Raw genomic sequence first — 24,007 nt, forward strand, 5'->3', positions numbered from 1 at the left:
AAAGGGGAAAGCTGCTCTGGAGGCCTGGGGAAAGTGATAATTGTTTCTAATGGTTGGTAAAAGAAAGCCTGGCTTCCTCCTCTCTTTTTGCTGCCATTGCTATTAAGTGTGTAAAAAGGAGGTGTATGTGTGTGTGTGTGTGTGTGTGCGCCTGTGTGTTGTGTTGTGTATCTGTTAACCCTTGGTTTCCCTTAAAGTTTTCTGTGTTCAGTGGGTCAGTTTGGAATTAGAGGCATAAGAGGGAAGCAGGGACAGGAGTAGGAATGAAGAGAAGATCCCAGGTAGGAGAGGTCTATAGTGCTCTGCAGGTAGTGGGAGAGGCCCTGAACCTGAAGCTGGAAGATTTGAATTGTGTTTATTCATTATATGCATTAACTGAGATGAGACATGTAAAGCGTTATTGTTGTTTTATTCAACAAATATTTGCTTAGTATCTAAGCTGGACCTTCCTCTACTCTTAATACTGAAGATAGAAATGGTAAAAAGCTCATTCTTCTTGAACTTGACCAAGTTCAAGAATTGCAAATAGGGTTCATCTTCTAGGCCAGTTCTGAGCAATTGACAATGACTCCCCATGGTGTTTTGTTGAGATGGATTTAGAGGCCTACCTTCAGGGATGCACTATGTAATTACTGGTGCCTGTCTTGTGCAATGGATGAGAGAATGATAGCACTGATGTCACATGGGAATGAGTCCTGGTTCTCCTGGTCCCTTTCCAGCACTACATGGTTATTATTATCTCTAAACATTGGTCTAGGCCCTATAGACTTGGATTTCTAGATCTAATGCATCAACAGTGAACTGCCTATAAAGCCTTGAAAAACCCATATTAGTTTAACATAGGGGACATTCAGTGAGCCCTGCCCAGTAACCTGCATTAAACACTGATGAAAAGGAAAGAGAAATCAGGCATAGGCACTGTCTTTGAAGCTCATATGTGGAGATTCAGATGGACATACAAGGAACCGCAATGCAAGTATATTACACCAAGGGTGTGGACCAAGAGTTATTGGGAGGTCAAGCCATGGAGTAGGTAGAGAACAGACTTTGAGTCAGATGAGCATGAGTTTGACTGCTAAGTCTTGACAAGCTGATAAATGCCCACCCAAATCTCAGAGTCCTTTTATCTCAACTGGGGATAAAGATGCTTATTTCACAAGATTATTAGGAGGGTAAAATGAGATAATACACAGGCAGCACCCATTTTGGGCAGACCATCTTTAAGAGCTGGTGCCGGCCAGGTGTGGTGGCTCACACCTGTAATCCCAGCACTTTGGGAGGCTGAGGCGGGTGGAATACCTGAGGTCTGGCCAACAGGGTAAAAACCCCATCTTTACTAAAAACACAAAAAGTAGCTGGGTATGGTGGCAGGAACCTGTAATCCCAGCTACTCGGGGGGCCGAGGTAGGAGAATCGCTTAAACCTGGGAGGCGGAGGTTGCAGTGAGCTGAGATCATGCCATTGCATTCCAGCCTGGGGGACAAGAGGAAGACTTCGTCTCAAAAAAAAAAAAAAAAAAAAAAAAAAAAAAAAGAGCTGGTGCCCTCGCCCACTCTCCCAGGAGAACACTGAGGAGGGGGAACACCATCTGATAAAAAGAGCAAAGCCTAGTTTATGGAGGAGGTTTTATTTCACCTGGACCATTCTGTGTCCAGGTTCCCTGAGACCCTTTACAGCTGTAGTCTTATAGGCTGTCTCTCAGCAGGCTTTCCCTTCTGTAGTCCTCAGGACCCTTAAGGATCTTGGGGGTTTATATCAGGAAATCAACTTCTGTCCTTCTTGCACCCTTGCAATTCTTGAGAAATAACCCTGCATTGGAACTGCAAGCCTGAGGTTAAAATGTGGCCTAAGGAGAAATATTGAGAAACACTGCCTGGCCGTGTGTGTGTGTGTGTGTGTGTGTGTGTGTGTGTGTGTGTCTGTGTGTCTGTGTGTTGCACACTCGTGCATTTATGCATATTGTTATTGTCAGTATCCATCCCCGCACTCCTCCTCCCCATTCCTTTTTCTATTTTCTTCTATAAGGCTCATTCGCAGGTCCCTTTGGGTGGAAAAAGGAAATTGGAGAGGTTGGGCTAGAGGCTTGATGAGCACTTCCTCCCTCCCATGATTGACAAAAGGGCATGTAAATCTGTAAAATCGAAATTCAATGGAAACCTCATGGCATGTCCCCTGTGTGGGAAAATACCAGAGCCCCCGCTCCCCCTCTTCTCCCTCGTCTCCCTGCCTTTGTGTACATCGTGTGTGGGTGGAAGATAAACTGGATTTTAAAAAACCCTTTGAAAGCAAGACATCGTTAACTCCTCTAATTGAAAGCAGTCTTCTGCAAAGGAGGGGGATTTGAAGGCGGGTGCTGGATGTAGCGGCTGGCAGTGCACTGAGTGGACAAGAGTCCCTGGGTCCTGGAGCCACAGAGTCCTCTGTTTCTGCAGACCTGGAAGTCACCACCAGACATCCTGGCCCATCACAGAAGAGCTTACTGTATATGTTTAAGTCAGTCTCTTCTCCCTTCACCGGGCTATGTTTCTCCATCCATCAAATGTCAGAATTGGAGTAAGAATTTCCGAGGACCCTCCCAGCTCAGACATCCAATGATCCCAAAGCTCTGGATGAAGGATTTCCTCAGCTATTTTGCAACATGCAATTGCAGACACGAAAAGAGAGAGAGAGAGAAAAAAAACGCATTGCTGGAAAGGCTGCAGTAAACTTTTATGTTACTGTTCTGATTGTCTTTGTCTAAAAAGGTGTCTTGGAAATTAGCCTTCAGCTTCAGAGAAAGGGACCCGTAAGTCTCAGAAGTCAACAGGATGTTCACCTGCTGCACGGTGTGGTTTTGTTGTTGTTGCTGTTGTTGTTTGTTTGTTTGTTTCTTTGCTTGTTTTACACTTAGAGTCAACATTCTTTTCTGCAGCATTCACCAGAGAAGCTGTGAATCAAAAGCCAGCAGAATGTCAGGACTGAAAAGCCCTCTGGAGATGAATTCATCTTACTTTGTCTTTCCATAAATAGGAAGAGAGAAGGTCAGAAAAAGTGAGCAATTGAGTCAGTTCTAGGAGGCAGGTCCCTTGCCTGGCAGTTGCAGGTTCTTTCTGCCGTATCACTCCACTCCAGGGCAGACCTGAAAAGGCCTGTTTTGGTCTGTTGAAGCAGCTTCTATTTCAGGAGCCCCAGGGGAAGACAAGAAGTCCCAATTCCATCTTCCATGTGGCTGAGATTAAGACCCCACTAGCACAGATATATCCATTCTCTTGTTTAAAAATCTTATCACAGCCCTGAGAGGTATGTAGGCAGGCTCTCTTGAAGTTAACATCCGTGGTTAAGAATGTGGGCTAAATTTGTGCATGGATTTCAATTTTGGTTCTACCGCTAATTAGTTGTGTGACCCTAGGCAAATTACTGGGCCTCAATTTTGTTATCTGTAAAATGAGAATCATTCTAATATCTACCTCACAGAGTCCTTGTGAACACTGCATGATTTAGTACACATGAAGTCCTTAAAACAGTGCCCAGCATAGAATAGGCACCTGATACATGTTGTTGCTGCTGCTACTGCTGCTGTTGCCTGCTGGGTCCCTATTATTTCCTGTGTGCTGGGAAATCTGCTGGGATTTATTTGAGGATAAATAAAACATGCTTCTCACCTTGGAAGTCTTCAGAGTTTAAAGAGATGAGACTGGACACTAAACAACTATAATCTAACTTGACAGGTGCTGTAACTGAGGTATAAATAAGGAACTATATGGACACATAAAAAAGAGCAATTAATTCTGCCTGGGGAGTGAGTAAAGGCTTTCAGAGGAGGGATGATATTTGAGAGTGGCTTTGAAATGCGTGTAGTATTTCACAAAATGGGCAGTGCAGCAGTGGTCGGGGTGGGGGTTCTGGGCTCCAGCATCATGGAGGGGGAGTCTACAACATGTGGGAGAAAGAGTTGTCCAGCTTGAAGGAGACATCACTGTATAGATGCCAGGGAAGGGAGCACAGAGAGCAGTGAAATTGGAAGCTGCTGAAACCAGCTCCTGAAAGCCTTTGTAAGCTGTGTCAAGGGAAGGTTCCATCCTGTGGATCGTGGGCAGCATGGTGGGTGGATAAGTAGCAGGGTGGTATGGTTAGTTTTTCCCCTTTGGAAAGTTAATTATGGGGAGCATTTTTATGAATGAATGTGGTGGGACCAGAAGCAAAAAGACTGGTCTTTGGTGCCCTTTCTCCACCAGAGGAAGCGGAGGTTTCGGTCGAGTCCGAGTAGCAATTGTGTTGCTTTGTAATTAAGTATACAGAACATGGAATTCTAGAGATCAGTCAACTCCTAGTTGTGATATACAACTGGATATAGGACCTTGAAAGGGTTTTTCAAAGCCTCTGAGCCTCATTTTCTCAACAGAGAAAAATGCAGTGGCTCTAATCTCCCAGACTATCAGGGTTAAACGATATTGTGACTATGAAACCCTTGGTGGATGTTATGACTGTGGGTGTCCTTAAGCTCCTGGGGCCCTTAAAGGTCATTGAGTGCAACCATTCAGTACAATTGCAGAGGGGGAATTGGAGAGTGAGAGAAATGTCCAGTTAATTTGTGACAGAGCTGGAATTAAGCCAGGTCTTCTACTGTCCATGGATGGTATTTGAAGGAAACACAGATTATCTCTGCAGATAATGGAGAGTCGAAGGGATTCTGCTAAAATGAGTGGCCCTCCCTCAAGGCCAAGTGGAAAAGGGGTCACTAGCCTTTCAGTTCCTCCAGGTGCTAGGATGAGGGTAAGAAGCAGTCATCTGCCCAGCTTCCATAAAAGACACAGGGCTGGGTATCTTGGAGAAAAGAATGGTGTTGAGCACTAGAATTGCTGTCTGTCATTTCTGCCATGATTTCTTGGGGGAAGAGGCATAAATGTCACTGGAGATGTTTCTACATGGCAAAAATAGGATCAATAAGGTACAGAACATAAGTGAGAAAAGTGCACTATTTCTGGGAGACAGAAAATTTTGCTTTTTCATAAATATGTTGCTCCATATTGGCTATACATTACTGTGCAAGATACCTCCCCTCCCTTGACCACTGCAAAGGGGAATGGTCTCAGCAGATAACCTATTCTAGTCCCATCTAACTTTAAAATAAGAAAGATTATAGGCGTTGCTACTTAGAAGAAACAGTAGGAGAAAGTGGAGCCAGGAGTCTCTCTCTCTCTGACTGTTGGAGAGGACTGTCCAATGGTACATAGGCTTTCTATAATGGAAATGAGCTGTATGTCCATGAAGTAATCAAGAGGCTATGTCATCCCTCCTCCAACCTGAGAGGACCTAAGTGAGGGTGCTTGTCAGCCCAACCACATCTGCTCTTTGCCTAGCACTGCTATATCAATTTATTTTTCCCTTCACTTATTTTATGTAATAAAATATTTAATGTATTTATACAATAATAAATGTAATTATTTATTGTTGTCCCAGGACAACAAAGCTGTGACCTGAAGCCACCCCAGGGACCAACTATTTTCTTAGAATAAGGGCTGGGGAAGCTGCTTGGAGGGACCTGCTAGATTGCCCAGGATGAGAAAAGAAGCAAGCAGGTTTTCTGCCAGTGTAGACACCATTAAAGCTGTACCAGGGGTTCAAAGAGTCAAATACTTTCAGGCCAGTGGATCAACATTGAATGTCAACATTTTAGTCATTCAAAGTAATAATTATTTATTTTTTATTATGGGAAGAGTCATTCAAAGTAATATTTATTTTTTATTATGGGAAGAGCACACCATGAGATCTACCCTCTTAACAAATTTTTAAGTGTATGGTACAGTATTGTTCACTATAGGAACAATGTTTTACAGCAGAGTCCTAGAAATTATTCATCTTGCTTAACTGAAACCTTATGCCTATTAGTCACTGATCACTTTTTCCTTCCCCATCCCCTAGCAACCACCATTCATTTCATCTTTGGTTCTATGAATGAGTATTTTAGACACTTCATATTAAGTGAGCTAATGCAGTATTTGTTTTCCACGTCTGGCTTATTTAACTTAGCATAACGTCCTCAAAATTCATTCCTCTTATTGCAGATTGCAGACTTTCCTTTTTTAAGATCAAGTAATATTCCATTGTATGTATATATCACATATTCTTTATCCATTCTTCCGTTGATGGACATGTAGGTTGTTACCACATCTTGACTATCATGAATAATACTGCAATAAACACGGGACTGGGCAGGACAGAAAAACAGGTTTCAGCTCCATAGAATCTCTCCTTATCTCCTTTTCCATTTCCCTAAAACCGAAAGCCTAGAGGTTGCCAGTGTTTCTAGAGCAGTCTTGATGTGTTCCACGAGACAGGGAACAATGTGAAAGGAGGGAGCAGGTCTCGTTCACACCAACATGGCAGAGAGGGGAAAAAGGGTTACTGTGTTACTTCCTGACATCTCTAGGGCTGGAAGGCTAGGAAGAACCTCAGCATCACTGGAAGGATGGAGTATGGCTCTGCATGCGGTATAAGAAATGTGCAGATTGGGAAGGGGGAAAAGGTTGAGAAAGATTGGGAATGTCACTGGAGCCAGTGTCACTGAAGAAACTGGAGGAAGGGAGATGATAAGTGAAGAGGAGCTTAGGGGTGATGGTAGGGAGAGCTAAAGAGGCCCCTAGAATGTGTGATGTAACTCTCCTGCATGTCTCCTCCCAAAACATTCAGTAAAGTCAACATTGTTCAGCAATGCTTTATGGAGTTGGATTTGCCTTTTTGGAAAGTGAAAAAAGCCCGAAAAAACAAAAAAACATGGGTGGGTGAAAACAGAGCATCCCCATAAAATCAGTCACCTTGAAGATCACACTTGTGTCCTTAGTGACCAACTCTGTGTCATGGCAAGGCTCTTTTGTTTGCAGTTATCTGAAGCCTGGCATGCCATATGCCCTCAGTAAATAGCTGCTGAATGAGCAAATTCACTCAACGTCTATGAAAGCAGGAGGCTTGTAAGGGTTTGCCTCTCTCTTCCTCTCCAGCCTCCCTCCACTTCCCCAGGAACATAGATGATTTTGCAGATCAACTAGGGCTTTGGGCAAAATTTCAGCTGGATTTGTTCATTCTTCTCTGATCTGCTTTGACTGTCCTTGGTCAGGATTGCAGCCAACTTGAAACAAACACAAAACAAAATAGGAAAGCAGAAGAATAAAATAACACCAGTATATTCCTCTAAAACCCTGTCTAGTGCTAATAGAGCTCACAAGAGGAAATAGTATTTAAGCAATAAGAAGGCTTTGTTCATGTCAAAGACTCCTGTAGCCATGAATGTTTCAGATGCAGAGATAAGACCCACCCCCAATCCAGCCTTCAGAGATGTGCTTCACCAAGCTCTGCTGGGAGACAGACAGCTAAGAACACAAGGGGAAAGAATTCCGAAATGATACATGTCGAATTGCTGGCCTGGATTTCAAATTCCATAGATAGTTTATGCAAAGTCTTGCACTGTTGTAAAGTGTAACACAATCCACTGGCAGATCTGCCTAAACCTGATCCCAGTTGTTTTTGAGAAAAATAAATAAACTTAAAAATGTCTTCCAGCCCATTTAAATGGCTGTGTTCTACCCTTAGCCTCCTCAGTGTGAGGCTTCTAGAGATCTGAATAACTGAAGCCATCACCTAATTCCTAGGCAATGGGGTAGTTGATTCATAGCATGTTTCTTCTCAAGAAGTTACCAGTGATATTCAGAGAATTAATATTGTGCTCTCAGAACCCATCAATTTCTAGGGCCGGGGTGAGGGAAACTTTGGCAGCTAACACATTTCAATACTTTTTGATGTATTTAAAGCAATGAAACTCTTTTCTTAAATGAAATATTATAAGGCAGCTTGGTATCTAAAACAGGTGAGTGGAGATGCTCTGTTTGAAATAGTAGAGTGGAAACTAAGTAGATCTTCTCTACATCATGATCCCCTGGCCAACTTCTTCATGGAATCCAAGGAATCCATGGAAGACACATGAAAATCTGTTGTATAACCCAGCATTCAGATGTACAAGGTAAACTAAGGGCCAAAAGATAAGACAACTTGTTCACAATTGCATACCACATTTTGGTTATCTGTATTATCTGTATTATACTTGCAGCTTTACTATAAATATGAAATTACTTCAACAAAAGGTTTATTTAAAAATAAAAGTACTAATGCTTGCAACTGCAGATTATGATGCAACCATGTGCTTCGATTAGTGTCTACTTATTACAAAGATAATTGAGACTTGGCATTTTCCAAGACCTCCTTGAAGCCGGAACCATTGCAAGAAGTAATGGAAAGAGAGACATTTGAGTTTGCACAGATTTATAGATGGGATTCCCAGCATGGCACATAGCATAGAATATAGATGGGATTCTCAGCAAGATGGTGCCAAGAGTAAGAAGGATGGGCTGTCGTAGAAAATTCAGACCTGGTCCAGGTCATTGGAGCCCACTGTACTGAACACATTGTTAGGAAAACTGATGTTGATGGTTTTATATCTATTTTCAATGGCTTTCTAAGCTAACAGTTTGGGTTTTTTTTTAATTTATAAAATTACATAGGATGATGTAAACCAAAACCACCTATGTATAACAGGTTTATGGGCCACCTGAAGTTGACAACTGTGCAAATTTTTTCATATTTGCTTCATGTCTCTTTCTGTAAGAAAAATAACACACCACAAATAAGATTGAGGGCCCTTTATTTCCTGACTCCCAATGTCATTCCCTTCCTTGATACATAGAAACAACTACCACCCTGAATTTGATGTATACTTCTCTACTCTATTTTTAATTCACATGAATCGCTGGGCAATATATAGTTTTGCTTTGTGTTATTTTTATAAATGACGTCATGATGTACTTATCCATTTGCACCTTGTTTCTTTTTTTCCACTCAATGTTACGTTTTGCGATCTCTCCATGTTGATGGCTGTGAGCTTACCATTAGGGCTTCCTTTTCATTTGACTAGAGACCATACTGAGCCAAGCATTAAAATATTTTTATATCATCCTTGTATATGAATCTAGTTTATTTCTCTTACTGTTCCTTTGTCATAATAGAGTTCTGTCATGTGAATATTTCATATTTTATACATTTCTCCACCAACAGGAGAACATATAAACTATTTCCAATCTTTTCCTACTATATTTATTGTAGAAATGGATATTCTTAATCCTTGTGTATACTTTTCCATTTTATTTTTGTTTTTGCTTGTTTTAGGTGTTTATGTTTGTTTGATCTTGTTGAGGATATATCACTTTTTTTCAATAGCATATGAGATCTTCAGGGCTCTCCAGGTCAGCCGTACTTTTCAGATGAGTAGAATGCACTGAGAAGACATGAAATGACAGGACCAAATTCACAGGGAAGTTTTGAGAGAGGAGCCACATTAGAGACCAGAGGAGAAGTGTCAGTTAGGGATGACCTTCTACCAAAGGCCTCACCAATGTCAAGGACAGCTCAGCTGTTCCTATCCTCTTTCCCTCATTACACTGTTTTCTGTTTATATTTATATATGTATTTGTAATTACTTGACTAATATCCACACACATTGCCTGCTCTAAGTTCTTCAGCATCTGTCTTTTTTTATCATTTTGTCCCAGAGTGTTTGACAAGCAATAGTTACTCAATAAATATCATTCGAATAAATGAATGAATCAGTAAACAAAGTGATATTTGAATATGCAAGAAACTCCTAAGTTTGAAGAATCCTGCTTGTCTATAAATGTTTCCTATTTCTTTTAATACTGTTTGGTATTATCTATCATTGAGGATGAATTTGTGTGTGTGTGTGTGTGTGTGTGTGTGTAGGGGTGTGTGTGTGTGTGTATAAAGTGATGGAACTGATTTTCTTTGTTGTTGGAGAAGCAAATGCTAATGTTTTCACAGTCTTTTCTCTGTTGTAATATCACTTGGAGCACAATTTACAGATTTCTTCTAAAATCATCTGCTTGACATTCAAGATTCTATGAGATCTAATTATTCAACCCACCTTTTCTGCCACTGTCCCTCAGCCTCAGTAGTAACAGGCATTTTATCACAACCTAAGCATTCTGGGTTTCTGCTTTCCTCTGAGCCTTGCTTCTGTTCCCTCTGCCTGCAATGCCCTTCCTCTTATCACTGCCCTACTCTTCCAGGCCCAACTCAAATATCATCTCCTCTGGATTTGTCTCTGTGAGAATATCTCTGTCATCTCTACCATCAAAACACATTATCTATTATATCCTTAAAAGTGCTGAGGATTACCTCTTCTGCATTAGAATGTGAGCTCCTGGACCAGATTCTGGTCTTTTCATCCTTGTTTTTTCCTGTGGTGCCAAGAGCAAAATAGGTGAACAGTAAAGGTTTGTAAAATTGAATTTAGTTGAACTTCTGACACTCTCTAAAACATGATTTTTTTTTTTTTATGTTTTTCCAGGTGTGTCGAACCAAGGTGATAGATCTCAGTGAAGGCATTTCCCAGCACGCCTGGTACCCTTGCACCATCAGCTACCCATATTCCCAGCTGGCTCAAACCACTTTTTGGCTCCGGGTAAGCCGAAGCTCTGAGAGCTCTGGAATCTCCAGCAGCGAGCCACAGAAAACACTGACTCCCATGACCCTTTCTGAAGACGGGTTGTCTACCTGCTGAGGGTGTTAATTGTAAGAACAGGGAACAAAACACTTAGCAGTGTGATGCTTCCTGAAATGGAATCCTAATTGCTCATGGAATGCCCCCACTGAGCTCTTGTTTTAGCAAAGAGTTTGGGATACATCTTGTCCGCCTGGAACCTCCTATTCGTTGTTCAAAATCTTTTAAAATTATCTTCTCCTCCTTGAACCTTTTACTGATCACCAGAGAAAGAAGTGACCATTATCTCTCTTCTTGTCCTGCACATGTTTGGTCACTTGTAGGAAGGCATTTGTCACTGGTATTACAGAGCTGTCTGGTCTTTCTTTCTGGCTAAGGATTGTGGATATTATTGCATTTTGGCTGTGTGTCACTGACCTACTTTGAATTCCCAAAAATGCAAGGGCCATATCTTCTTTAGCTTTCTCTCCTCAAAGCCGAGTGCAGAGGTTGACATGGAGAAGTGAAAGATAATAGTATTTACTGTTGTTTTGTGGATTTTGGTGTGGACTGGGACCTTTGCTACACACTTTACTCTCATTATCTCATTATCTTAGTAGAACCTCACAACAAGTCTATGATGTACCTGTTGGGTTTTTTTTAATCCACCATTTAGAAATGATGGAACTTAGACCCAGAGTGGCCCACCCATTCACTCACTGTCACACAGCTAAGTAGGAGCAGAGCAAATATTGAAATTGGGTTTCTGATCTCAGAGCCTGTGCTCTTCACTGTTACGTTTCATTGTCCCCCTTCCCACCTTGGACCCCTGATGAGTAGTAGCCCAGTTCTTAAAAAGGAAGTTTCTCCTCAAATGCACCCCAATGTGGCTGCCTCCCCACCACATGACTGAGTGCACATGTGACCCTCCTATTTCTTTGCAATTTCAGGCGTACTTTTCTCAGCCAATGGTTGCTGCAGCTGTCATTGTCCACCTGGTGACAGATGGGACATATTATGGGGACCAAAAACAGGAGACCATCAGTGTGCAGCTGCTTGATACCAAAGATCAGAGCCACGATCTAGGTAAGCATGCTCTCCTGGGCTTGGCTTGCTCTTGGTACCTGCTTCCACCTCTGCACCATGACTAGTTGTGAGGATCAGCTTAGAATGAGCTCTTCCTTCCTTTCTCCCCTTTCTTGCTTATTTTCTATTTGGCATTCTGGTTGCCCTCAAATCAAGATGTGGTGATGTATCCAGAGAAATCTAGAGCTGGCAGATACAGGGATAAGGAGTCAATGACCAAGCACTCCCTTCTGCCAGCCCCCTTTAACCTCAGATATCCCATATTATTCCCCAAAGACCCCAAGAAGGAGGGAGACTGAGTAAGAGCCATTTCCCCATTGTACATATCACCACCTGAGACCCAAAGAGAGGCACTGAGAGACCCCAAGTCACATGGCAGGTCAGGAATTACTAGTTAGATTTTCAGTGTCATAGCCTATTGCCTTTTACCCTATAACCAGGAGTGTTCATGACCCTCCACCCCAAGTGGGGACTGTATCACCAATACAACCTCTGGAGAAGTTTCCAATGGGAATAGGAATAGGAATATTGTAGGAGTAGGGAGGCAGTTGAGGAGTCAGGTTCTACCATGGGAGGGCCTGCCTAAGGGGAGGGCCTGCCTAAGTGCAGGGCCAAGGGGGAGGACAAGGGCTGGACTTGCCACTTGTACCACCCCTTTGCATACCCACATGTACTGAGGTTCAGAGAAGACAGCCTGAATCCAGAGCTGACAGCTGAGGTTTGGATCCTGTCCCCACCACTCACTCACCTTGAGAAGGTGAGCAATCTTCCTGCCCTCAAAGCACGTTACTTAGAGGCTCACTTGCTTCATATACACAGCAAAGACAATGATATCCACCTTAGAGTCCGAGTGCGCTATTATTTGACACTGCTGTAACCATGCCTAGCACAAGATCAGAACCTAAGAAATTCCTATTGTCGCTACGAGTTTCCTATGACACCTTTACACTTCCAGTCTACCCTGGAGAGCTCTGGGCAGCCTGGCTACTCCAAGCATTTGGAATTCTTGGCCAGTACTGAAGCCTGGACTTCAAAGCTGTGCCCAGACCATTCTGTAGAGAATGCCTTTCACAGACCTGTATGAAACAAGCAGGAAGGGGTCATTTCAGGGTCAGATAAAAGCCAAGGGATCAGGGAAGGTTTTCTTGTTTTGTTTTTATGCTTATTTATTTAGTTACTTTTAAAGACAAGGGGAACCTATGAATAAGGAAGAGAAAGAAAACCCCTCTGGACTTAGCAGGATTCCTGGGAAATTTCCCTAAGTGAGAAACAAATATTTTCGTAGTTGTTGTTGCATAGCCCAGGGCTCTGAGGAGAGGTTTTTCAGCAGAGTGGGGAAAAGTCTGGTTCCACAGAAGCTCTTTGGATCCTGCTACTGATGCCTGAGGCCTTTCTGATTTTCCCCTCCACCCCCACCATCACCATCTTCCTCAGTCCACGGCATCCCAGGATTCTCAGAGCCAGCTTCACCTCTGGAACTGAGAAGGGCACCTGCTTCAGGCTTCCACACGAGAGACTTCTCCTTACATAGCAAGCCTGCCAGGACATGGTTAGGATTATACCATTTTTTGGATGTGAAAACTGAGTTTTAGAGGCTTTCTGGAGTCCCATTATTAGGAAGGGGCTACACCATCATTTAAACTCAGATCCGCCCAACACCAAAGCCAGCTTCCGTTTTGCCAACTATATCTTGCCACAGCCTTCCTTTTCTTCTGTCCCTTGTGTATCTTTTCTCCCTGGCCCTCTCCCTTCCTTCTTGGAGAATGGGAACCTGCTGCCTGCATTAAAAAAATACGAAACAAAACTGAGGACTCTTAAGTGAGGCAAGCTTGGATTCTCCTTAGAGTTTTAGCCATGCCTGGGCTGTGTTCCTCTGGAAAACCACCCCTGCCCACGATTCTCAACCTCTTCTGCAGACTAAGCAAGAGGTCCTTTCCTCTCAGGGCTGCTCCCAGGTTCACAGATTACTTATGAGAGTGGGCTTTTTACCCTGGGAAGCGCCTGTTGCTATGAATTATTTCCATCACTTTTCCAACTGACCAGGCAGGCAGCCTGAAACCCAGCAACTCAGACCAACAAGCCCTACAGCAATGTGGGAGGGAGGTGAGGGCCTGGGATGCTTGGCTGAGGGGTGGCCATTTGGGGGAGGGAGAGGGACTTTGGGCAGTAGGTAAAGGGGAAGCTTAGGGGGCAGGGAGGCAGGGGGATTGGAAAGATTTGGAACCAAGGAAAAAAAGGCAGACAAAGAAACTTTCAATCAGACTCAAAATCCTCACCGGCCGCCCAATGGTGCTTTTGTGCAGTGACATGAAAGGGTCTGGGGGCTTCGGGAAGGGCCCGTTGGGGAGGGCGTGACTGGCCTTGAGTAATGAGCCTGGCCCCTCGGCCCCTCTGTCTCCCCTGACAGGCCTCCATGTCCTGAGCTGCAGGAACAATCCCCTGATTATCCCTGTGGTCCATGACCTCAGCCAGCCCTTCTACCACAGCCAGGCGGTACGTGTGAGCTTCAGTTCGCCCCTGGTCGCCATCTCGGGGGTGGCCCTCCGCTCCTTCGACAACTTTGACCCTGTCACCCTGAGCAGCTGCCAGAGAGGGGAGACCTACAGCCCTGCCGAGCAGAGGTAAGGGACGCGCAGCAGACTCGCCCTGGGCCACTTGTAGCCGAGTGGAGACAGTGTGATTTTGAAGCTGGGTAGCCATTGGTGTGGCTGTAAAAAGTCTGTGCATTTCTCCCTTCTCCATCCATCCTCTGGCCTCTGGCCGGCTCTGCCTTTGGGCTTGAGAGGCCCATGAGTCTCTGAATTCCTAGGACAATTGAGGGAAGCAGGGTTGTGTGGTGAAAAAAGAACCTCCTTCACCTGGCTTGCAGCGGCAGAATTGACAATAACTTGCAGGGTGACCCTGGAAACATCAGTTTCCTTCTCTGAGCCTCAAGGTCCTCATCTGAACAAAAAGAGGATTAGCTCTCTTTTATCTCTGAAATACTGGGATATTCTGCTTCCTAGGTGGCACAGGCAGGAGGCTTAACCTTCCTAACCAAGGGGGATAGAGTGAGACTGGTATTTGCATCATCCTAGTTCACCGTGTGTTTCAGGGATAGGTGAAATCTGTCTTCCACAAGCCTAGCTCCTATGATGTCACGAGTGGTCTAAGAGCCTGTCTTTCAACTGCATGACATCACTCCCTCAGTGCTTTTGAGCTAGCATCTATTAATGTACCTAGTTTGGAGCTATAAGGGAGTGGACTTTCCTGAAAAGAATACAAGTTTTGGGAATACTCTTACTTGGGTTTGAACCTCCACATTGCCACTTCTTGAATGTGTGTTCTTGGGCAAGCCACTTCAGTTTTCTGGGTCATAGTTTTCTATTTTGGAATAAGCAGATGAAATCTACTCCACAGGGTGGTTGTGAGGGTTAAATGTTGCACTACAGATAAAAGTGCTCCTGCAAACTGTTAGGCACTATGTAAACATAACGATTTTAAAAAGAATATTTATAACCACCTTTTGATGATGATGGTGCTGCTTCTGTGCACAGAATTTTGTGTAAGGTTCTTAAAGTTGGAGCTGGAAAAAGCTTCAGAGATTATCTCATGCATCTGACATGTCCAAACTTCTGTGTTACCATGTAGAATCACAGGACCCAGAAAGGGGACAACTTGTGCAGAGCTGCACAGCGTCTCTCAGATTTGTTTCATGAGATCCAGAAGAAGAGAGAGTTATGATTTTTGTCGGCTCCGCAAGAGTGAGGCTTTCTGAAAGTTGATTCAGCCTTGCCCTGTATACCTGGGGGGTAAGAAAAGAAAAGAGAAGAGGGGGACAACCAGCCTTTCCCACGCCCCTGTTACCACAGAGGACACAAAAGGTGGTTGCAAAATCCACATTGTTTAGCACCCACTGTCTCTAGCTTCTGTTGTGCAAAGTCTGTCGCAATCTTTCAGAAGCAAGAGCTTCTTAAATATAACTCATTGTCTTATTTCACTCTAAGAGGATGTTTTTATCCCTTGTTTTCCAGACCCTATAAAAATAAGCTAATTCTCAGAGCCTGGGGAAACCATGTCAATGGAAATCCATTAGACCTTTTCCACAACACTTTCCCATTTTTAACCAGCCTTCCTGACCATCCATAAGTTGACCGAGGTCAGGACTGACTTGTTTGAATTCTCGATGAATGGTGTCTGTGCCCTAAGTAAACAGCAGGAAATATTTAATGACTGAAACATATCGATCTATATGTATTTGTTAGTTCTTTGGTTGTAGGAGGAACATTGAATGAGGGCAAAGTGCTGCCCTATATCTGACTAATTATGTGACCTTGGATTAGTCATTCCCCTTCACTGGGCCTCAGTTTCCCCATCTTTAAAATGATGATGGTGGATTGCATGGATTCTCTGCAGTTCTTTCCAGTTCTAACAGTGTGTGATTCCCAACAGCTAGGAAAGATGAGAGAGGACAGGAAGAGACAAACACTTGTTGAGCCCCTAATAGATAGGAACATTATCTTATTTTATTATTGCACTTCTTCTGTGAGGTATGGCTCAGAGAAACAGAGCGAGTGAGTCATGACCATCCAGGCAGTAAGAGGCAAAATCCTACTTTGTCTGTCTCCGAAAGCCATTCTCTGCCCACCACAGCAAGGCACGAGTATCAGAGAAGAGGAATTTTCACAAGTGGACCCATATGCTCATTTATTCAGAGGAATTCTGAGTAAGGGGATGGAGCGGCAGCTCTGAGGTCTTTGGCTGACTTGTCCCTGAGCTTGGATCAGGCTATGACAGGCTGAGTCTTGAGGGCTGAGGCTGCAGAGCAGCAGCACCTCCTCCTGAGCGCCCCAGTGGGGAAAGGACAGCAGCTGTTCATGGGGAGCTAAAGAGGCATTTACCAAAACAAGCAGGACTCTGCAAACATGCAAATGCATTAAAACAAACAAACAAGGGAGGAAAAGAAAGAAAAATAAGCAGCAACTGTAAAGAGCCATGGGATGTTTTCCTTCATTCTCAAAACACCAAAATAAGTAGCGTCACTTTTTATAGCACAAATTTCAGCCGATTGTAAGAGAAACATCCCACTTTACCCTCAGCTGTTTCCCAGGTAGTGAAAAGTACTGTTTCTCCCCTCCCCTTCTTGTCCTCCCTCCCACAACCTTTCCTCTTCTCCCTGCATCTCTCCTTCTCTCTCCTCTCCCTTTTCTCCCACCTCTCCATCTCTCTCTCTCTCTCTCTCTCTCTCTCTCTCTCTCTCTCTCTCTCTCTCTCTCTCTCTTTCTCTCTCTCTGTCTCTCCTCCTGAGAGCAGTGTGATGCCTACTGTGCTGCCTTGGGAGGAGTTCTATAGCAAAACCAGTTTGGGTAATGTGTTCTATCCTAGCTTCAGGGGTCTCCAGTCTCTTTGCAGTACTTGGTATAAATTCAGAGACCCAAGAAAACAGGATCAGTTTTCAAAGGAGAGGTCCAGTTGTGCAATTCTAGTCAAATCTCAGCCCCACACCAAGTTGTGGAAAGGAGAAAAGGTGGGGAGGGGAGCACAGTGGTGGGGTGTGGGGTGGTTAACAGGCTTCTTTAATGAGAAAAACTACAGTGGTGATATTGAGGCTCCAGTATTTGTCTCTCACACACACACAAACACACATGCACATATATCATGTTCATCCACCCTTGTGGTTCTTAACAGAAATTGAATAGTTTATTATAAAATTGAATGGACCATGTATTTAGAAAAGTAACTTCCTTCCCTCCTCCCTCCATTTATTCTTCTTTCCTTTCATGCTTCCTTTCTTCCTCTCACCTCTTTTTCACATTCTCTTTCATCCTTTATCTCAAACTCTTCCCCATTTCTACATGCTTGTCCATTCAGATAAAGGCAGTTCTGATTGAGAGCTAAATTTTAGAAGGCCAACTTTGGGGGGAAACAAATTCTTCACATGGCTAGATTAACACTTTCAGCCACGGAGAACTTAGACTGTTGTTTGTTGGTTGGGGGTGGGGGTGCCCAAAGACCGGAGCCAAGTATTTCTAGAGTCTGTGCCTTGATGAGACCCCATGTGTGGAATATCCCATTACGTAATGATACAGGGATTCATAAGTAGGATTTGGAACACAGAATGAAGCTGCTCTTGGCCAGAGACCACAGATTGCTCAGATCGCTGCCATAATCTCATTCAACTTCCCCAACCCGCAAAGGAATTAGTGCCTCTCAGCATATTGATTGAGAATCACATCTGGGGAATATAACTGCAAATGGAACTGCTGTGCCTAAGCATGTGTATGTCTTTGACTATGCCGAATACTGCCTGACTCTTCTCCAAAATATTGTCCAATTCACAGCCCCATCAGTGATCTACCAGAGTTCCAGTTGCTCCATATCCTTGGCAATGCTTGAGATTACCAAAGACTACTTTTTCCTATTTTTCTTATTTCAAAGGGCTCTGAAATTATAGATCTCTGTTGTTTTGTTCTCATAAAATCATGAGGCCTGAAGGTGGGGAGGGCTCTCAAAGATTTCCTGGTTCTGTGCCCTCATTTGAGGATGAGAAATCTAAGGTCTAAGCAAGGGAAGTGATTCACCTAAAATCACCCAACAAGTTAGGCGGAAAACCAGCATTGGAATCTAGTTCTCAGGAATCCAGTTATCTTTCCTCTCCATCAGAGATTTCAAGACTGGTGTTCCATAGACCATATTAGTCCATAAACAATCTCTCTTTGGCTCTATTAGTTATCTTCTTTAATTACTTGCCAACATTTAAATATCAGGAGAGTTCATATTAAAAACCAGAATTCTTCTTGGACCTCTTTAAAGAAATGAGAAGCTTTGAAAACATCAGGCCCTCCATCCCACGAGGCAACCTTCGACTGGAGCAAAGCACTCTGCTCTCTGACCAGGCACATACCCTCTCCTCAACACACCCCACTCAGCTCACCTGAACCCTGCAGACCACTGAACTTGCATCGTCTAATCTTCAAAATCTTGCCTCCATACCACAGCACACCACAATACTGGCTCCTGAAAATCCAGGGTAAAGAACCTTTTAGGATCATTCCCCCAGTAGCCTCATTTCTGGGTAGAAAATGAGGACCTAGCACAGTAGCTCTTTCACCGTTTCACTTCCTAAGTGAACTTGCAGAATTGATGCCAAGAACAGTTTTCCCTGCATTTCCCAATGTGGAGCACGTGTCTTTTTTGTTGTCCCCATCTGAGCAACCCAGAATGATTTATAAACAGCCTTTCTGTTATTATCTCTGCTTCCCTATGGCATAATTGCAGCTAAGTGGCAGGGCACAGCAGTTATACTGTGAGTCGTGAGTCGAGGAACAGAACCAGGAGAGGAACCCTTGCCAGCCCTTTAACTTCTGGCTTTATGCGGGTTCCAGAACTCTCCAGGTATCCTCTGTTATGCATGACTGGAGTCCGTTCTTAGTGACAGTGGAGACAGCAGTGGGGGGGTTGGCTATTGGATCAGATACGGTTTTACCTCTATGTGGAACTTGAGTCCATAGGTAAATACATTAAACTTGTAGATAAGAAGAAAAGAAAAGAAGTTATTGAAGTATCTGATTAGCTCTGCACCCCAGGGACCTCCACTTTTGCCCAGGTGTGAGAATTTGGTCTATAGAATTACCTGCATCCTTTCCCACTCGTCCATCCAATCAGCCACCTTTCTCCCTTCAGAGAAGTGTCTTCATTTTCTCCTTCTTTTGTTATTTTTATTGACTTCCCATCACTGTTATTAAATCCTTCCCTCTTTTTTTTAATGAAGCAGCAGAGCCTTTTCTTTATTTTGTTTTCCTTGTTTTGTTTTTTGTTTTTGTGTTTCAGAAATGACAGGGCTGTATCACAGAGTTATTTGAGAGGGTCAGTCAGGGTAATGTTTATCATTTTTGGACAGTGTGTTCACACAATCTTTTCCAACCAACAGGATAGCAAAGAAAAATGAGCAGCGACTTAGGGGACAAACTGGCAGATCTCCACTGGAATTCTGTCCAAGCTGAGTGCCCTTGGGCAAGCAATTTAAAACTCTTAGTCCTAGTTTCCTGTTCTTGAAAATGGGAATAATATCACTACCTCAAGGAGTTCCTGTGTGGAATGCAAATAAGGTGATGTAGGTGAAACAGAGTGGCCAATGCCTGACACATATTACCTCCCTTATCCCTTTTCTTCCTGTTTTCAAGCCTGCAGGCCAGGTGCAGACAGATGTGCTGAAAAAGCAGGATGCCTCAATCCCTGAAGTGTATTCTGGAAGGCAGTAGTCCTAAGAAATGTCCCATGAAAAAAAATGTGATCAGAGTTTAAAAAATAACGTGTACCTTAGCCCCTTCTGGAAATTTTCAGTGGGTTATCCAAATTATTGAGAAGTCCTGCAACTAAGAAAACTAACTGGTTTCATTAACTCAGTGCTACCCCTACTGATCTGACCATGAGATCTTTTGGTCAGGTGATTCATGGGACCAAGGACTTTTCTTTTTTTCTTTCTTTCTTTTTTTTTTTTTTTGAGACAGAGTCTCGCTCTATTGCCGAGGCTGGAGTGCAGTGGCGTGATCTCGGCTCACTGCAAGCTCTGCCTCCCAGGTTCATGCCATTCTCCTGCCTCAGCCTCCTGAGTAGCTAGGACTACAGGCGCCCGCCACCACACCTGGTTAATTTTTTGTATTTTTAGTAGAGACGGGGTTTCACCGTGTTAGCCAAGATGGTCTCAATCTCCTGACCTCGTGATCCACCTGCCTCGGCCTCCCAAAGTGCTGGGATTACAGGCGTGAGCCACCGCGCCTGGCCTGTTTTTTCTTTTGTAACAAAAAGAGACAGAGAGACTCATCTTCTCAAGTAGCTCCATAGTTCCAACAGCATTTCTCTCACTCTCTCTTTTTTAAAAATGTTTGTTTATTTATTTATTTATTTATTTATTTATTTATTTATTTATTTTGATACACAGTCTCACTTTGTTTCCCAGGCTGGAGTACATTGGTGTAATCTTGTCTCACTGCAACCTCTGCCCTCCAGGTTCAAGTGATTCTTGTGCCTCAGTCTCCCAAGTAGCTGGGATTATAGGTGTGCACCACCACTCCCAGCCAATTTTTAAATTTTTACAAGAGACAGGGATTCACCATGGTGGCCAGACTGGTCTTGAACTCCTGACCTCAAGTGATCCATCTGCCTCAGCTCCCAAAGTGCCGAGATTTCAGGTGTGAGCCACCACACCTGACCTCAAAGGATTTCTCATACATTGGCCTTTCTAGTCTACAAACACACCAACCTCCATCCTGTGCTGGAATTTTGTACCTGCTCTTCCCTCTGCCTAGTTCTGCCTCTGCCCCAAACCTGTGTATGGCTTATCCCTTCATTATCCAGGTAGTAGTTCAGATGTCCCTTCATTATCCAGGTAGTAGTTCAGATGTCCCTTTCTCATGGATCCCTCTATAAAGTGCCTTGCCCCTCTCCACCACCTGTCACTCTCTATAATTTCACCTTGGTTTAATGCCCTAACTGCATGCATCATTATCTGAAATGATCTCATTTATTACTTTTCTTTGGCACACACCCTCCCTCCTGAAATACATAGATAACAGGCATCTTGTTTATCCCCTCCTTCCACTATATTCCCAATGTATAGAACAATGTCTGGTGCTCAGTAAAGCCCCCAGTGAAGGTCTGTTTAATAGATGAATCAGTGGATGATGTTTTACCCTGTTGACAATCCTAAGAAATAAATTATTTTATTACTTCCACTTTACAGATAATGAAACTGAGCCTCAGGATGTTATATAAATTTCCAAAGTCAAACAACTGTTAAATGGCAGAGCAGGGGCTGGAGCCCAGATTTCCCTGATTGATAAACCTTGTGCTCCTTCTACCCTAGAAAATGAAGCATTTCAGATATTCATTTTCTTGTGAAGAACTTAATGCGCACAAAATAATTGGGGAAGGCACTGTTTATACTTTAATGGCTCTGCAACTTAAAGAAGAAAATTATCTTTCCCTCTGGGTCTTCAAAAGAGCCCAGGTATCTTCTGGGAGTGCAGAGTAAGAATGCCCAAACTGCTAGGCACAGGTCAGAAGAACAGCTTGGGAGCTAGTAGCTTACAGAGTAAATATATTTAAATTGGAACCATGTGGTTCCTTCCCCTGGTGCTTACACAATGTGAACAGATGCCTTGTTTGGTGTCAAAGCCCTTGTGTTGACTCCACAGTTACAGCCTCTTTGAGGTCTCCACATGGTACAACGCTGAGGCTGTCAGGACTAAGAAAAAGGGCTGAGAATTGGAGTTGTCTCAACAAGTGTTCCCTAATGCCAGTTGCCCTGCATTTCAGAAGGAGAGTATTGGAGAACTGCAAAGCTCCCATCAGTGAGGGTCTCAGACCTAAATTAAATGCTTGACTTTTTCTGGGTATTTAAAAAAGTAAATTGGTTTGTGATGTGTTTTGGAAGCTTTTAGCTCCCCCCACCTCCAGACTTTATTTCTCACTATGCTTTTGAGTAGAGGATAGAGAATAGGAATAGGTCACAGTAAAACCCTTAGTTGGGTATCATGAAACTGAGAGAAAACAAAAACAAACAAACAAAAAAAAAAACGTGCAAAACTTTTCTGACACTGGTTTGGCCAAAATGTCTGCCTGTCTCCTAGATAAAAACGGGAACAGAAAAGCCTTGAGGTTCTGGATGCAAATCTACCCATCTGGGCATACGATAGGCCAGGTGTTGGGGGTAGACACAGTCAGAGAGGCAAAAGTCAGAGAAAACTGCCCCCTCGAAGCTTTTAGTGTTAGGCAGAATCAACCTCTTTAAAGTGTTTAAGAGCTGTTGCAAGGCACCATCACCATTGGTTTCCTGCCATTTAGGAAACATCTGCAAGGAATTTTTATTGGCACTGCAAAGTACACCAAGATGAAATAGGCATTTTCTCTGCCCTCAAGGACATTCTAGTCCAGAAACATGGGACAAGGTTAACAACAAGGCCTTTGGAGTCACCCCTCTGGATGAGCACTTAAACAAGTAACGTAATCTTGCCAGTCCCCAATTTATCCAACTGTAAAATGAGTAACACTTAACTCATAGGGTTGTTGTAAGGATGGAGTGAGCTCACGTATATAAGCAATCAGCAAATAGTAACTAATATTATTGAGTGCTTGCCTAACTATAATACAAGGGGAATGATCATCCAAGAATGAGGATTTGATGCTGTTTCTGTTTGCATCCTTAAAGATTAGCCTGCAATCTGGTATGTTCCACTGGCACTGAGGAACTGAGTTTGTAATACATCAAACATGAGGCAACAGCCTTAGAGAAAGAAGGGTAGAATACCCATGAGGGCGCTTGCCAAGGGACACAAGGGAAAGCTTCCTATGGAAACTTGCATGATGCTTAGACCTAAAGAACGGGTGGAATTCAGACTGGCAGAAAGGTAGAATTCAGAGTTGCAGCAAGATGCAAGTCATAGTCTCCGTACAACTCTACTAATGATGTGTAAGTTACTTCACAGTTTATAAAAGACTGCTACCTCCATCATCTCAGTTGAGTCTCGTGGCTGTATGAGGTTGGCCAAATTTGAGAGTATACTGAATCTCAGAGATGTGATGTACCTTGCCAACTAGGTAATAGAGCATAGGTGTATTTATAACATCAGCTACCACTTTTATTTATTTATTTATTTGTTTGTTTGTTTGTTTATTTATTTATTTATTTATTTTGAGATGGAGTTTCACTCTTGTTGCCCAGGTTAGAGTGCAATGGTGCAATCTCAGCTCACTGCAACCTCCGCCTCCTAAGTTCAAGCTATTCTCCTGCCTCAGCCTCCTGAGTAGCTGGGATTACAGGTGCCTGCCGCCACGCCCTGCTAATTTTTTTTTTTTTTTCTTAGTAGAGACAGGGTTTTACCATGTTGGTCAGCCTGGTCCTAAACTCCTGACCTCATGGTCTGCCCAACTCAGCCTCCCAAAGTGCTGGGATTACAGGCGTAAGCCACCGTGCCCGGCCCAGCTACCACTTATTGAGTGCTTAGCATATGCCAGGAGTTCTGCTATGCATTTTTTTCTAAACTGATTTAATTCTCAAAATGGTCCTTGTAAGTGGGTACTCATAAAATACAAAAAGGGCCGGGCGCGGTGGCTCAAGCCTGTAATCCCAGCACTTTGGGAGGCCGAGACGGGCGGATCACAAGGTCAGGAGATCGAGAACATCCTGGCTAACATGGTGAAACCCCATCTCTACTAAAAAATACAAAAAACTAGCCGGGTGAGGTGGCAGGCGCCTGTAGTCCCAGCTACTCGGGAGGCTGAGGCAGGAGAATGGCATGAACCCAGGAGGCGGAGCTTGCAGTGAGCTGAGATCTGGCCACTGCACTCCAGCCTGGGAGACAGAGTGAGGCTCCGTCTCAAAAAAAAAAAAAAGAGTTTTTGCTCAACCTGGTGCCTGAT

The 24,007-nt window shown here is 43.6% G+C and overlaps 1 protein-coding gene and 1 long non-coding RNA gene across 2 annotated transcripts in view; one reads left to right on the plus strand and one right to left on the minus strand.

The window, feature by feature from the left end:
* Positions 1-24,007, plus strand: part of PAPPA (pappalysin 1) — a 248,975-nt gene that overhangs the window by 165,855 nt on the left and 59,113 nt on the right. The window contains exons 11-13 of the mRNA XM_073021874.1: positions 10,391-10,504; positions 11,473-11,608; positions 14,016-14,229. Coding sequence (XP_072877975.1) covers positions 10,391-10,504; positions 11,473-11,608; positions 14,016-14,229 — 464 coding nt within the window. The remainder of the gene's footprint in view (positions 1-10,390; positions 10,505-11,472; positions 11,609-14,015; positions 14,230-24,007) is intronic.
* The window catches only part of LOC140712981 (uncharacterized), a 79,176-nt gene that overhangs the window by 35,662 nt on the left and 19,507 nt on the right, over positions 1-24,007 (minus strand). The window lies entirely within an intron of this gene.

This window comes from Chlorocebus sabaeus, chromosome 12 (assembly GCF_047675955.1).
Source record: "Chlorocebus sabaeus isolate Y175 chromosome 12, mChlSab1.0.hap1, whole genome shotgun sequence".
Lineage (NCBI taxonomy): Eukaryota > Metazoa > Chordata > Mammalia > Primates > Cercopithecidae > Chlorocebus > Chlorocebus sabaeus.